Source organism: Eptatretus burgeri, chromosome 8 (genome assembly GCF_056783735.1).
Source record: "Eptatretus burgeri isolate ZD-2024b chromosome 8, Ebu_testis_v1, whole genome shotgun sequence".
Taxonomy (NCBI): Eukaryota; Metazoa; Chordata; class Myxini; order Myxiniformes; family Myxinidae; genus Eptatretus; species Eptatretus burgeri.
The window spans coordinates 7497269-7511964 of NC_140968.1; the positions used below are offsets into that span (position 1 = coordinate 7497269).

Below are 14696 nucleotides of genomic sequence, written 5' to 3' on the forward strand. Positions count from 1 at the left end.
TAAGGCAGAGATTGAGACATTGCCCATCCATACAAATTATTAGCATCAAAATACATCAAATAATTACTATCTTTTTCACTATCATAATTTGGAAGATATTTATTATTTGCTTTAGCATATCTTTTTGAACATACTTGTGATATTCCACCTCTCTTGGACTTCTCAATCATCAAAAGCATATCAACATCACTGATTAAATCTATATCTTGTTTTGTCATTTTCAACATTGCACTCCAAGCTAAACCAGGAGCTGTGAAATAGTGGGCAGGATCGAATCCATAACAATTTTTATTATGACAGAGTGATCTAAAAGCTTCAAACACATCAGCAAACAATAAAACATCTGTATTTAGATATAAATCATGATATTCTCCAAGATTCTTTATCTTAAATATTTTCCATATTTCTTGTGCGTGTTTATATTCCTTATCACTTATCTCTTCTTCATAAAGGTTATTATAGAAACTTTCTTTTGAAGGAAGTTGTGTTTCTTTAAATCTCATAAATGAATCCATATAATCATAAGGATAAATTCCCTTACTTGTAAGAATTTTCTCTTTACTTTGAATTTCATTCCTTGTTTGAATTTCCTCTCTCGTGAGAATTCCTTCTTTAATCAGAATTTCATCTTTAATCAGAATTTCCTCTTTAGTTAGAATTTCATTCATTGTTCGAATTTTCTTTATAATTAGAATTTCATCTTCAGTTAGAATTTCTTCATTAATTTCCTCATTAATTCGAATTTCCTCTTATCTTTGAATTCTCTCTTTAATCTGAATTTCCTCTTTAGTGAGAATTTCCTCTTTTGGAAAGAATGAATTAAGATTTGGAAAAGAGTCCGTGGAGCTTAGATTTGATGCGAGGTAGGCAAGTGCTGTTCCCATAAACTTGTAAGAATCTAGAAACCTAATACGAGTTAAAGGTTTTGTGAATATCATTTTTGTAAATGAAATATACTTTTGACTTGTGTTTGTTATGGCAGAAATATTCCCTGGTGTTTTTGAAAGTTCATTTATAAATAGATGTGTATCACAGTTGGCGCTGTTGTGAAGAAAGACTGGAATAAAAGAAGGTAATTTATAATTAAGATTACAACAGGAATGAGCGGGACCTCGATATTTACCAGTAAGATGACAATGATCCCTAACTTTAGACTCCTTAATTTCCCCCTCACAAATATGACAGATATTGTTCTTTCGAGATTCTAATTTTTCTTCTTTGGTTAATTTCATCGGTTCATTTGTTTCCTTCATTTATTTAGTGAGTCTTATACAATCCTTTTCTAATCGTTTTACAAACTCTTGTGAAGCTTTTTTCCACTATAATGTTCAAGTTTGTTATACTTTTCTCCAACAGATGATTTGATATAATAACAGAAACCACAAGGAATATGTTTTTGATATTTATTTGGATATGATTCTTTTGGATTAGGAGAAGCAGTATTTATCTTTTTAAGGATACACTCAAAATCGGCATATATCACAAATGGGTGCATGATAGATTTATTATAATCTTCAAAAGAAATCTTTTCACCAGGTTTATGCATTGTAATTACAGCTGATTTATGATTACTACAATATTTTGAATGTTGTTCTAATCGTTCTTTTGTATGAAATGAATTAAGACATCGCTTGCAAGGATATATTTTGTTTGCTGTTCTGAATACCTGAGAAGATATTAATCTTGATAAATTTTTGATGTATGTGTAATGTGAATTATTTCCAATTCTAAAATATAAAAGATCAATGTGTGTTTCTTCATTTTTATAGTTTGAAATTTTTAATATTTGAACTTTGTTTGTATCCATTAATCCATACACATTAATGGAAAGATTATTCTTTTTCTCAAATTTGAGAATATCTGTTAGTGGCATTGGGAATTTAAAATCTTTAATGTCCAAGGTATTCTCATATTTCAAATATTGTTTTACTCTTTCTGAATTACATTTTGGTGGATGAAAGTGAGCAAGAACAGACCAGAGAAAACATTTATTATCATTGTTCTTAATATTAACAACTGCCTTCTTTAGTTTTATTTCTTTTGGTAATTCAATATAACAAGAAGCTTTAAGAGGGTTTGATTTTAGAATGTGTATATCTAAAAAGATGAGTTTTTAAATATTGAATCCACTTCCGACCACTGTATTATCAACATCCTCCTCTTGTTTTGATAGTTCTTCATAAACCCCACGATTCAAAAAATCTTGAAATGATGTTATAAAATGAAGATCTGTTCTCATATAAGGAGTTTCTTCTTCATCTTGTCTTTTCATATTCATTTTCACTCCCAGATAAAACTTTAAAGTTTTCATTTCTTTTCATGTCTTTTTAATAACTTTCAACATCAGGTTTCACTATTTCAATTGATTCAGCTATTGATGATGGACCGGGTTCTCCAAATTGAAAAATCCTTATTTTTATATGCCCTTTAAATGCCCCATTAGTGTTTTCAATGTAATAGTCTCCCTTTACTTTAAACTCATTTTTCTTGTGTTTTTGTGATTGAAGATGTCTATTATAACTTCTCTTCAAAACATCCTTTGAACAGATATCACAATGTTTTCTTTCCAACTCAAGAGGAGATATTTTATGAAATAGATTAAATGTGTGTTTGTTGGTTCGGAGGTGTTTTCTATCATGTTTATATTCGTGATTACAAACATCGCAGTATGTTGTATTCACCATATTTATATGATAAATCTTTGCTTAAACTAAAATTTTCTTGATGAAAATTTCGTTTATTTTACAGGTGAATCTGTGCTTAAAACCATTTTATCCTCCAACTTTTTCACTTAATAAATACAATGTTTCAAGGCACAAAAGACAAGTTTCAATCAATCTCTTCATTTGTTAAAGATACTGAGAAATATGTCAAGGATGTAAAATTGAACAAAGATAAATATAACAACTGTTGGACAAAAACAATTATGGTGGATATGATGAGTTCTTAAATTTCATTCAGTGGAAGGGCTTTTAGTATACCTGGAAGAACATCAATTAAAGTATCTCGAACAAAAGTTTCTCCTCTCCTTCTGGTAATATATTCAAAACTAGAAAAAGCAATGAAACAAGAAAAAGTATCAAAAAACAAAAACCTTATGGATGAAGCTTTCGAAAGAAAAGATAAGACCATCTGTAATATGGAAGGAGAAATTTGTATTTTTTTTCAACAACCCTAAAGTTGTAAATCCTGATGAAATAAAGGATGTTAATATATCAGGTGAAATGACATTTCGTTCAATAGTAGTTAACGATCATTTTAAAATTACCTTTAATATAAAAATGTTGTCGTTGAATCTGGTAATGAAAAAAAGTATATCGATATCGATGGTAATATTATTAAATATGAGTCAATATACAACTGAAAGTATCGATGAATTTCAGTTTAAGTAAAGTTTTACTTTATAAATATGCTAGACTTTCCTGATTCTCCATATGACAAATTTGAGAATTGTCCTGCGTGTGAAAGACGGGGATTAAGCACAGAGTCAAAAGCCTATAAACAATGTATATTCTGTGATTATCTTCCAATTAATGATAATCAAAAATATAAAAAGGAAAATAATTTCTTTAGATTTACACAAAAAATGAATTACTTTACAAGATTGATTAGAGAAATGAATGTAAAGTATGAGGGTGATAACACACCTTTCCTTACAAGGGAAGAAACTGAACGTATTCGAGAAATGTTCAAAGGATTGTTGTTATATATTATTCATGGATGTGATTTTCAGGGAAATATCAACACAAGATATTGCATAAATAAAATAATGGATTATTTTGAAATTAAACCTGAACTTAGGATAAAATATAGTTTCTAAAAAAGCCAATAATAAATTAAATAACCTGTTTTCCAAATATATAAATGAATGATTTTTTACCCATTTGGGAAAATAAGATAAAATTTAACAACCATAAAAATATCCCAAATTCATTAAGATGTCTCATAGTTGGTTCAAGTGGATGTGGAAAAACCTGCTTACTTTAAAAGATGCTCCTCACTCCCAACTTTTTAGATTATGATAATTTAATAATCTTCACAAAGTCGAGTTTTCAACCAGAGTATCAACTACTCTCACAAGGTTTTAATGCTGGTCTTCAAAAAGAAGATATAATCGGTTTATTTAAACTTCAAAAAAACCTAAATGATTATAACATTGAAGATATAATTCAACTATTTTGTGATACACAGAGATGTAAAAAGAAATCAAATCCGATAACTTGTATTCTTAGTGATAATACGGATGATATACCGTCTTCCCAAGATTTGGATAAATCAAAAAAGAACCTCGTTATCTTTGATGATTGTGTTAATGAGAGAAACCAAACGGTAATGGGCAGCAACTACACAAGAGGGAGACATTCTTCTTGTAATTGTATTTATCTTAATCAATCGTACTTTCAACTTCCTCGTCGTTCCATCAGAAACAATGCTAATACTTTTATTTTATTCAAGTTAAGTTCAATAGATATCAATAATTTTTGGAGAGATAATTGTTCTACATTATGTAGTAAAAAGAAATTTGAGGATTACATGAAGCACACGACTGAAAAATATAAATATATTGTTGTGAAACAAGATGAGATATTAAGGGATATATTTTTTGTTTTATAAACAATTACATCTATAAATGACAACTATTATTTTAAATCTTGTGGGTAAATCTGCTTCTGGAAAAAACTTTCATAAATCAAGGTTCTTGTGTAGTACAAATGAGAATATTGTAAATTTACTTAAAAAACACCCCGTGATACGCATTGTATCAACAACAACTAGAGCAATAAGACCTGGAGAAGTAAAAGGTGAAGATTATCACTATATTTCAGTGGAGGAACATATGCGATTGAGGAATGAAGGTCAAATATTTGAGGAGGTTTCTTTTGGTACAACAAAATATTCACATTGTAAGAGTGAGTTAAGGAAACTAAAATCTGGTGGTCTTGGGATATTAGAAACTCATCCAGAAGGAACGAGACAAATTATTAAACATCTGAGCAGAGTGAAGATTTTATCATTCGATTTTGATGTTGATAAAGAAACTCAACGCAAACGTATGAAAAGCAGAGATGCAAGTATTAGTGAAGAAGAAATTGCAACTCGCATTAATGTTAATAAAGAATTTGATGAAATATTTAAAGAAAAGGATTTATTTGAACACATCTACTTGAATGATGAAGAAAAGGAAAATTTCCCTGTTGATCTTTACAATTCATTAAATGATATTTTCCAATAAATAAATGGATGCAAAAGAAAGAGCAAGAAGATTTAAGGAACATCAAGAGTTGGTTTCAAAAGTTGTAAAACAACAGGAAGACATAAAGAAGAAACGCAGACAAAAATTAACGGGCGAAGAAGCATTTGAAAGAAAACAAGAGAAATTTTTGAAACCACTTTTAAAAACTTCCCAAGAAATAATGAAAGATGTTTCCACAGTTCCCACAGTAGAATATACTCCTAAAAAACTTCAAATGTTAAAAGATTTTGATCAAATCACTGGGAAGAATTAGAGCATTTGGGAGAATTAGAATATGATGATAAAGGTTTATTTCAACAACTGGAAGAGATTAATCGACCCCCTGATTATATTGTGAATGCTCTTCAAAACAATGAATATTCAGCGGATTAAAAAACCAAAGCAGGACTCATTCCAACAGAACAACCAGCAATATTTCATCTTGTTCAAGAAAAGGTATTGATATTTAATGATGAATTAAGGTTCTTGGGTTCTGCTCAACCCCCTGTTAAACTAACTCCGAGATTAATGTTTCTTCTCACAAAAGATGGAAGACAAGGTTCAACTGTGAGGGATGAATCAAAGTATATTGATAAACCATTGGATATGAAAAATAATGATGATAGAGTATATATTGATCTGCTGAACACTCTAAATTATAGGGTTAGTATTTCTGGTAAAAGTAGGAAAAATGAGAAGGAGAAACACATTATTCAGGCTTGAAGTATCCTTGGTTCAGGTATTAGTTTTCTTTCAAATGACCCATCGCAATTAGTTAATAGACTTATTGTTGTTAGGTAGTAAGAAGGCTGGAAATAACAAATGTTTTAATGAAGCATCAGCCATTTTAGACCAGTTGATGAACATGAAAATAATTAATAAATCTCAATATAAAGACATTTTATCTCGTATTAAATAAGATGAGAAGCACAATCCTGAGTTTTAATTTCACAACAAGCGACCACACATCTTCATTCCCATACCCAATACAACTTGACCCAACAAAAGAATATGAGGCATCTTTATTGTCCATGGAAACTTATAATACCTTATTTAATATAACTGATAAAAATGACAAGTTTAGTTATAATCCCGGAAGTGGATACAAAACGATAAAAGTCTCACCCGGAGCATATGAGATTTCTCAAATATCTTCCGAAATTGCTCGTCTTATGAAAGAACAGGTTGATGAACCAAAAAATATTGTTATAGACATTCAAAAACATACTTCAAAATCAACGATTAAAGTTGATTGATTTCAAGGTTGATTTCGCAATTGATAATTCATTTAGAGAGTTTTTGGGTTTCTCCTCAAAAAAGATTGAAACTAATGGGACGTTTTACAGTGATAATGTCATTCAAATATCCTCAGGAATAAATTCGGTGTTAATTCACTGTGATTTGATTGATGGTGCTTATAATGATGGAATAAAAACAAATACAATATTTTCATTCAGCGCATACTCAACCCCAATTGGTTATAAATTCAATATGGAACCCAAAAATTTGGTTTATCTCCCTGTGTCAGGAAAAACCATACACAGAGTAAATTTTAGGATAACCGACCAAGATAATCGTATGATTTCTTTTAATGGAGAAGTCATATCCATCAGAATTTACCTACGTGAAGTTTTCCAATAAATAAATACGATGGTTATTGTGAGGAAACACGAGTTGGGAAAATATAAAATAATTACAGGGGATGGGATGTTCCTTTCCCCATACTACAAGGGTGAAGGTATGTATCTTGGTAGAGGATACTATAAACCTAAGAGACAAAGGGGTGTTGGACATCAATTTAGAGGAGATGGGATAATTGATGCTCTAATGGGTATTGGTTCAACTATTCTTAAACATAAAGATCTAATTGGTTCAACTGCTTCTGCTGTGGGAAATGTAGCAGGTGCTGTAAAGAGCATAAAAGATGCCCAGAAGGAATCTCATAAATTACAAGCAATAAAAGAAATTAAGAAAGGCAAAACTCAGTTGTCCCCCCAAGAACGACAGAAAATAATTCGAATACTTGGATCAGGGTTTCAAAAGTTTTAACATCTTTTTTCCTCAATAAATACAAGAATGGAAGCAATTGATAGTATCTATGATTTGGATGATACTATTATTATCTCAAACTCCACTAAAAAAGAAGATTACTTCAAGGTAAATGCAATAACTGGAACAGACTGGAATACGAATGGTACAAAAAGTTTTGAAATAAATAATCAACAAACCTATTTGAATCTATCCGAAAGTTTCTTGTTGTGTAAATTTAAATTCACTAAGGCTGGGAATAACACAAATGCTGCACTCGTAAATGATTTCTTTTGGAAAATGTTTGATAGTGTGCGTTTGTATATTGGAACACAAGAAGTTGAAGCGGTTGATTATGTCTCTGCTGTATCTGAAATGATGAAATTTACACTCTATACATTCAGTGATAGAATGGGAAAGGGGTCTGTCGAAGGTTTTATTCCTAATACGTCAACTGGAACAAACACAGACCCTGGATATACTCAAAGGAAAGGAGCGTATAATGATGATACAAAAGCAGTCAATAGTTTTACTGTGGCAGTTCCTCTTTAAGGTATATTTGGATTTTGTGATCATGATAAAGTTCTGTATGGTCTTAAAATTAGATTTCAACTACAAAGGAATGATAATGAAAATAGATTGCTTTTTGGTGTTGGTAATGCTTTTGGTGATCAGAATAAATTTGTAATTGAGGAAATGAGTTGGTATATCAGTGAATATACTCCTAATCTTAAAACAGAAGAGATGTTGAATAGAAGACTTAACTCAAAGAAACCACTCAGTGTATCATACCTCAAAAGAAGATGTCAACACGTTAAACTCAATCAAACTACTTACACGTGGAATTTGGGTGTTCTGGAAGGAAAGCCACGATACCTGTGGATCATTTTTAAAAAGCCAGATGGTGATACTGCGACTGATAAGAATAATGCATTGAGTGATAATGCTAAGGTGAAACAACTTCGCGTTTCTCCAGATGGAACATTTTATCCACGAGATAGATTGGAAATTAATTGGGAAAAAAATGATTTTGCTGAAGCATACAAGTCTTACCAAAAGGTGTGTGAAAGTAATGGAAATAAAGAACCTATTTTGATATGACAGCATTTAAAAGTTTGTATACAATCTATGCGTTTGACCTGAGCGCTCAATAGGAAACTATAAAGTCTTATTGAGTGGATACTTCCCTATACATTGAAAGAGGAGAGAGTGAAGAAGTTGATGCATATTGTTTGCTTTTGGAAGAAACAGAATTGCAGATTAATACAGATAATGGTGTGATGATTAGTCTCACATAATTTTTTGTTAAATAAATGAGTGGCAAAGTACCAACTGGGGTATATGTTAATCAAATCAATCTTCATAAACTATCATCTTGTGTTCAAAATCAAAAGCCTTGTACGATTAACGTTAATACAATTCCGAGAAAAGGAGCAGTAAGAATTGATGTTTTTCTCACAAGAGAACAGGTTAAAATCTTGAATGACGCTGGCTCACTTAAAATTAAAATGACAAAACCAATGTTGAAAAAATATTCAATAAGAGAGACGAGTGGAGGATTTCTCCCATTTCTAATTCCTTTATTTGCTGGTTTAAGTGCGGTTGGAGCATTGACGGGTGGTATTTCAACAGCGGTGAAAACTGCCAACGAAAGGAAGGCTCAACTCCAGGCTCAAAAAGAATTGGAAAGACATAACAAAGAGTTGGAGAAACAAATTCGTAGAAGTGGTGTAATTGTAGATTTTGCTGAAAAACTTGAAGGTCTGCCTGATAAAGCGAGATTATTAGTTGGAGATATGCTTTCTTCGATAGCACAAGCAGGTGTAAAATTAACGAAAAGAGGTAATGGATTATATCTTTCCAATAAATAAATGAGCATTGATGAGTGGTTTAAAGAATTTGGAAAGAATACAACATCAAATTTACAACCTGTCAAATATTGTAAGAAATTAAAAATTCATAATGTGGTTATTTGTATGAGAGATGAATTAACAAATGTGCCGAAACATACAAAGAATATTATTATGAACTTAGAAGATAATAATGGGAACGGTTCTCATTGGGTTTGTATTTTTAATGGTCAAGACAAATATTATTTTGATAGTTTTGGTCTTCCACCACCTGTTGAAGTCATAAAATTCTTACAGAATGGTGTTTATCAAACATTTCAAGTCCAAGAATTAAATTCCAAGTGTTGTGGTCAATTATGTCTATATGTGTTATTTCAACTCAACAAAAATAAAAAATTTTATGATATTATTTTTAATCTAATATAAATGACTTATGTTGGTAAAGATGGTTCTATCTTTGGTGTATCTGAAGAACTGGATATTGATTTATCAAATTATTACACAAAGGCACAGGCTGAACGACATAAATATAATATAACCAAAAATATTAACATGAAAAATGCTTTTAAATTAAAAAATTATCCAAGCCCGACTGACGCGAATGACTTGGTGAGATTAAGCGATTTATCACAATATATATCCTTAAATAAAACGGCTGTGTATTCCAAAGATACAGAAGTGTTGATATTATCTCCAGGTCATACAGAATTCACAGTTCGAATTAAAATAAATTTTTATAAAGAAGGGCGTATCGTTTGTATGAGAATAGAACAATGGGGGTATGATATGAATGATTTAGGGTATAATTGGTCATTTAAAATTAACCTCGAAGACCTGGAACAATATTATCCACTTGGTATCGAGAATGAGTTTTGTGGGTCCATGATTAGTAAACAACAAATAAAAGAATTTAATAAGGGTAAATATAATAATTGTTTTGCCCTTGTTTATCTCATGAAAACAGAAAAAACAGGATTATATATAATAAGTAAGGAAATACAAAATGATTTAACTATGGGAAGATGGGGAGGTGTTTCGTGCCATAATATTATTCTAACATATATTTCTAATACATAAATGACAGCAAGAAGGCTTCAAGAAAATTATCATTTCTGTGTCCAAGCATACCTTCAAGAAAAGGGTATTCGGTATTTTACTAAATATGTTCTACAACATAAGAATGAGGTATTTTCAATAAAAGATTGGCATTATGCTGATGTTGATAAACCGACAACTTTAGATTTAATTAGAATGTTAAATAATGAAAAAATTATAAAGTTAAGAAAAGGTAAGACTCTTTTCGAAATTCAAAAGAAATTTTATTGGTTTCCTGTTGTAAATAAATTATTTTGGATACAGGAATAACAAGAAATCCTGATGAATATATGTATAATATTCTATGGGGTGGAAGCGATTCAAGGATAGTAAGGGACGAGGAAGGAGTTGACGAGAGAGAAGGAGGAAAAGGAGAAGAGAGAGGAGGAGAGGGAGAAGAAAGAGAAGGAGGAAAAGGAGAAGAGAGAGAGGGAGGAAAGAGAGAAGAGAGAGAGGGAGGAAAGAGAGAACAGAGAGAGGGAGGAAAGAGAGAAGAGAGAGAGGGAGGAAAGAGAGAAGAGAGAGAAGAGAGAGAGGGAGGAAAGGGAGAAGAGAGAAGAGAGAGAGAGGAAGGAAAGAGCGAGACTAAATAAATATGAAAATATGGAAACCAGTGAGATTCAAAAAAGATTAAGGGTATTACAGAAAATAACTCAACCCACCGAGGAGGAAAACAAAGAATTGACAAGTCTATTTGCAATATTTTCTACAAGACTATTGTCATCGGCAAGATATTCATTTTAATTCAAGTTTTTCATTTTTTTTTCTTAAATAAATGAAGGAGAGAGTGAAGGCATTTCTAAGGATTCTTTATGTTTTAAAAATTAAGATTCAAATGTGTATGTTGGAAACTAAAAAGGTTTTTGCACTCTGCAGGAATTTTTCTCATAAATAAATGAGTTATTGTCTCAAATGTAAAAAGAAAACTAACACTAAAAATATTTCATATATTAAAAGTAAAAATAACAGGGTTATACAAAAAGGTATATGTTCGGTGTGTGGTTCAAAAAAAAATCAATTTATCTCCAAACACAAACTCGGAGGAGATATACAAAAGTTTTTATCAGGAAGTAAATTTACAACTACTGGAATACCAGGGGAATTACATCTACCAGGGTATTCTTTCTGTGGTCCAGGCACAAACTTGGATAAAAGATTAGATGAGGCAGACAATCCTAAATCCTGGAGTAAACCAATCAATAGAGTTGATGAAGTGTGCATGAGACACGATATTGATTATGGGAATACCACAACGTTGGAAGAAAAACATGAAGCCGATAGAGAAATGTTGTATAATTTGTCTCTGATACAAAATCCAACCTTGAGAGAAAAAGTTGATCGGTTCATTGTGAAGAAGATGATCAGTGCGAAATTGAAACTTGGACTTGGAAATTCAAAAAATTTGTAAGCTCTAATGATGTCATTAAGATTGAAGAGCAATTAGCTGATGAATTACATAAACCAATATTCACAAAGTTTCAGAGAAGGAAAGTTTATTCCAAGGAAGTAGATTATATCTGGTCTGCTGATTTGATTGAACTCAATAATGATAAGGGGTACAAGTATGCTTTAACCGTTATTGATTTGAGGAGTAGATATGCGTGGGTTGTCCCTTTAAAAAACAAAACAGGTAATACTCTTATGTTAGCTTTTCAACAGATATTTAATAAAAGTAAGAGAAAACCTAAAAAATTGTGGACTGATGAGGGTAGAGAGTTTTATAACAAGACATTTATGAATTTTCTAAAAAATAACAGTATTACATTATACAGTACCTTTAATGAAGGGAAGGCAGTTGTTGTTGAACGTTTTAATCGTACCTTAAAAGAGAGACTATATAAAAAATTCACACAACTCGGTTCACAACAATGGTCATCTTTTATTCAGGATATTGTGGATAAGTATAATGACACGATTCACACGTCAACGAATATGAAGCCATCAGAAACATTTACAAAATTAAAATATGAAAAAGAGATTAATGTCAGAAAACCTAAGTTCAAAGTTGGTGATATCGTAAGAATATATAGGTGGAAATCTCATTTTGAAAAGGGTTTTACTGAACGATGGACGAAAGAACTTTTTAAAATTGTTGATGTAATAGATACAGTTCCTTGGACTTATAAAATATATGATTTGGAAGGGGAAGAGATTTTAGGTTCATTTTATTCACAGGAATTACAAAAGACAAAACTAAGCAGATAATACTCATGGGAGCAATGGGTTGTCCCTTCACTCCCTCCTACTATACACCTTTGTGGACACAAGAGGGACAAGTCCGAGGTGTATTACAGTATATAATGTGTGGCAAGGGGGATGTTCTTCGATCTGTGAACCCCAAACACAGAATCCTCAACTGAATAATCAAGGCTTAACTTTTGTTTGTTGGTGTGTGTGTGTGTGTGTGTGTGTGTGTGTGTGTGTGTGTGTGTGTGTGTGTGTGTGTGTGTGTGTGTGTGTGTGTGTGTGTGTGTGTGTGTGTGTGTGTGTGTCCCAACCCTCATATTCAAAATCTCAACCCCAACCCTCACATTCAAAATCTCAACCCCAACTCAATCCTCACCCAACACAATGTCTTTTTCAAAATGAGATTTCCACCTATATATATTTTTTACGTTTTTTTTTTTCTCTTCTTCCAATTCTGTCTTTTAAGGCTTTCAGGTTTGATGACGTAGAAAGGGGGAGTAAGCCTGCACTTTCTTCCCAGAACGAATAATGTATATTTTTTATGTTTTTTTCTCTTCTTCCAATTCTGTCTTTTAAGGCTTTCAGGTTTGATGACGTAGAAAGAGGGAGTAAGAATTTTCTTGATAGGTTTAGATCCCAAAGAGTGGTAGCATTTCAAGTCTTCAAAATAAACCCAACTTTCCAAGTCTCCAAGGTACAACCACATTCCTGTTGAGTTTCCAAGATATGTATCACATTGTGAGTTATCAAGCCAGAACCCACATTTCAAGTCTCCAAAAATATAACCATCTATCCAAGACTCCAAGGTAGAATCACAATTTCCAGAAATATAGTGGGTTTCAGTGATAGATCTCACATAGTATAACTGTGGATCATCAAGGAAATCTCCATTTTTCCAATTTTTATGGGTTTCAGTGATAGATCTCACATAGTATAACTGTGGATCATCAAGGAAATCTCCATTTTTCCAATTTTTATGGGTTTCAGTGATAGATCTCACATAGTATAACTGTGGATCATCAAGGAAATCTCCATTTTTCCAATTTTGATGGGTTTCGGTGATAGATCTCACATAGTATAACTGTGGATCATCAAGGAAATCTCCATTTTTCCAATTTTTATGGGTTTCAGTGATAGATCTCACATAGTATGACTGTGGATCATCAAGGAAAACTCCATTTTTCAAAATGTCTGAAAATTGTGAGTCTCCAAGGTAAAACTTGTATTCTGGCTCATCAAGGTATAACTTGTTCAGGGGGTATTGTCTTGATAACTCACAATGAGTACTATTGTTGCAAAACTCTTTTTCAGGACTTTGCTGGTCTCCAAGGTATAACTCTTTGGTTGGATCATCAAGGACGAACTCATTCTGTGGGTCTTGGTCGCTCATATGATCTTCAACTAAGCCAACAATTTCGCTCCAAGTTGTAGCAAAAGCAGTATTTTCATTTTGTATTTCAGATACAATTTCCTGTGAGAGAAAATAATAATGTATTAATTAAGTTATTTAATTATTAAATGAGTATGCTTCAATCAGAGTTTGAAAATAGGAAAATAAAATCTTACCTCAATGGATAAGAGGTTTGAATCCAGTTCATCAACTTGAAGGTTTAGTTCCATACAAGTCAGAGAGTTCCAAGGAACCCCAAAGTCATCCCACTCAAGGTCTTGCTCGCTCATAAGGTCTTCAACCAAGCCAACAATTTCACCCCGAGTTGTAGCAAAAGCAGTATTTTCATTTCGTATTGCAGATACAATTTCCTGTGAGAGAAAATAATAATGTATTAATTAAGTTATTTAATTATTAAATGAGTATGCTTCAATTAAAGTTTGAAAATAGGAAAATAAAAATCTTACCTCAACAGATAAGAGGTTTGAATCCAGTTCATCAACTTGAAGGTTTAGTTCCATACAAGTCAGAGAGTTCCAGGCAAGCACACAGCACACCATCACCAGCAAAAAAAATGTTTAAAATGGAGCCTGGGCTTGAGGCTTTTATAGGGAAAGACTGTTGGGTGTGGTTTCCTGTGGAAATTCCCTGGTGGAATTTCATAACATGCTGGAAACCATTTCATAACATGGAAACCATAGAAACTGAAACATGCTGGAATTTTCTCGTGATTTCTTTGTGAGTCAGAGATGAACTGGAAATGATGTAAGAGTAGGCGGGGCTTAGCAAAAGTAGGCGGGGCTTAGGAAAAGTGGGCGTGGCTTAGAAAAAATACCTCATGAAAAGTGGGCGGGGCTTAGCAAAAGTGGGCGGGGCTCAAAGAAAAGTGGGCGGGGCTTAGAGGAAAGTGGGC

At 32.1% G+C, this 14696-nt stretch overlaps 1 protein-coding gene across 3 annotated transcripts in view; it reads right to left on the reverse strand.

Moving 5' to 3' along the window:
* The window catches only part of LOC147021019 (uncharacterized), a 49979-nt gene extending 35487 nt beyond the window's left edge, over nt 1–14492 (reverse strand). The window contains exons 1-2 of one of the 3 annotated variants that reach the window (XM_085893617.1): nt 13960–14093; nt 12805–13864 (exon numbers count right to left, since the gene is read on the reverse strand). In XM_085893617.1, coding sequence (XP_085749743.1) covers nt 12818–13864; nt 13960–14073 — 1161 coding nt within the window. In that variant the 5' untranslated portion in view covers nt 14074–14093 and the 3' untranslated portion in view covers nt 12805–12817. Of the gene's footprint in view, nt 1–12738; nt 13865–13959; nt 14094–14250 lie in introns of those variants that run through there. The other 2 variants (XM_085893618.1, XM_085893616.1) reach the window with 2 other exon arrangements.
* Between the last annotated feature and the right edge of the window lie 204 nt (nt 14493–14696).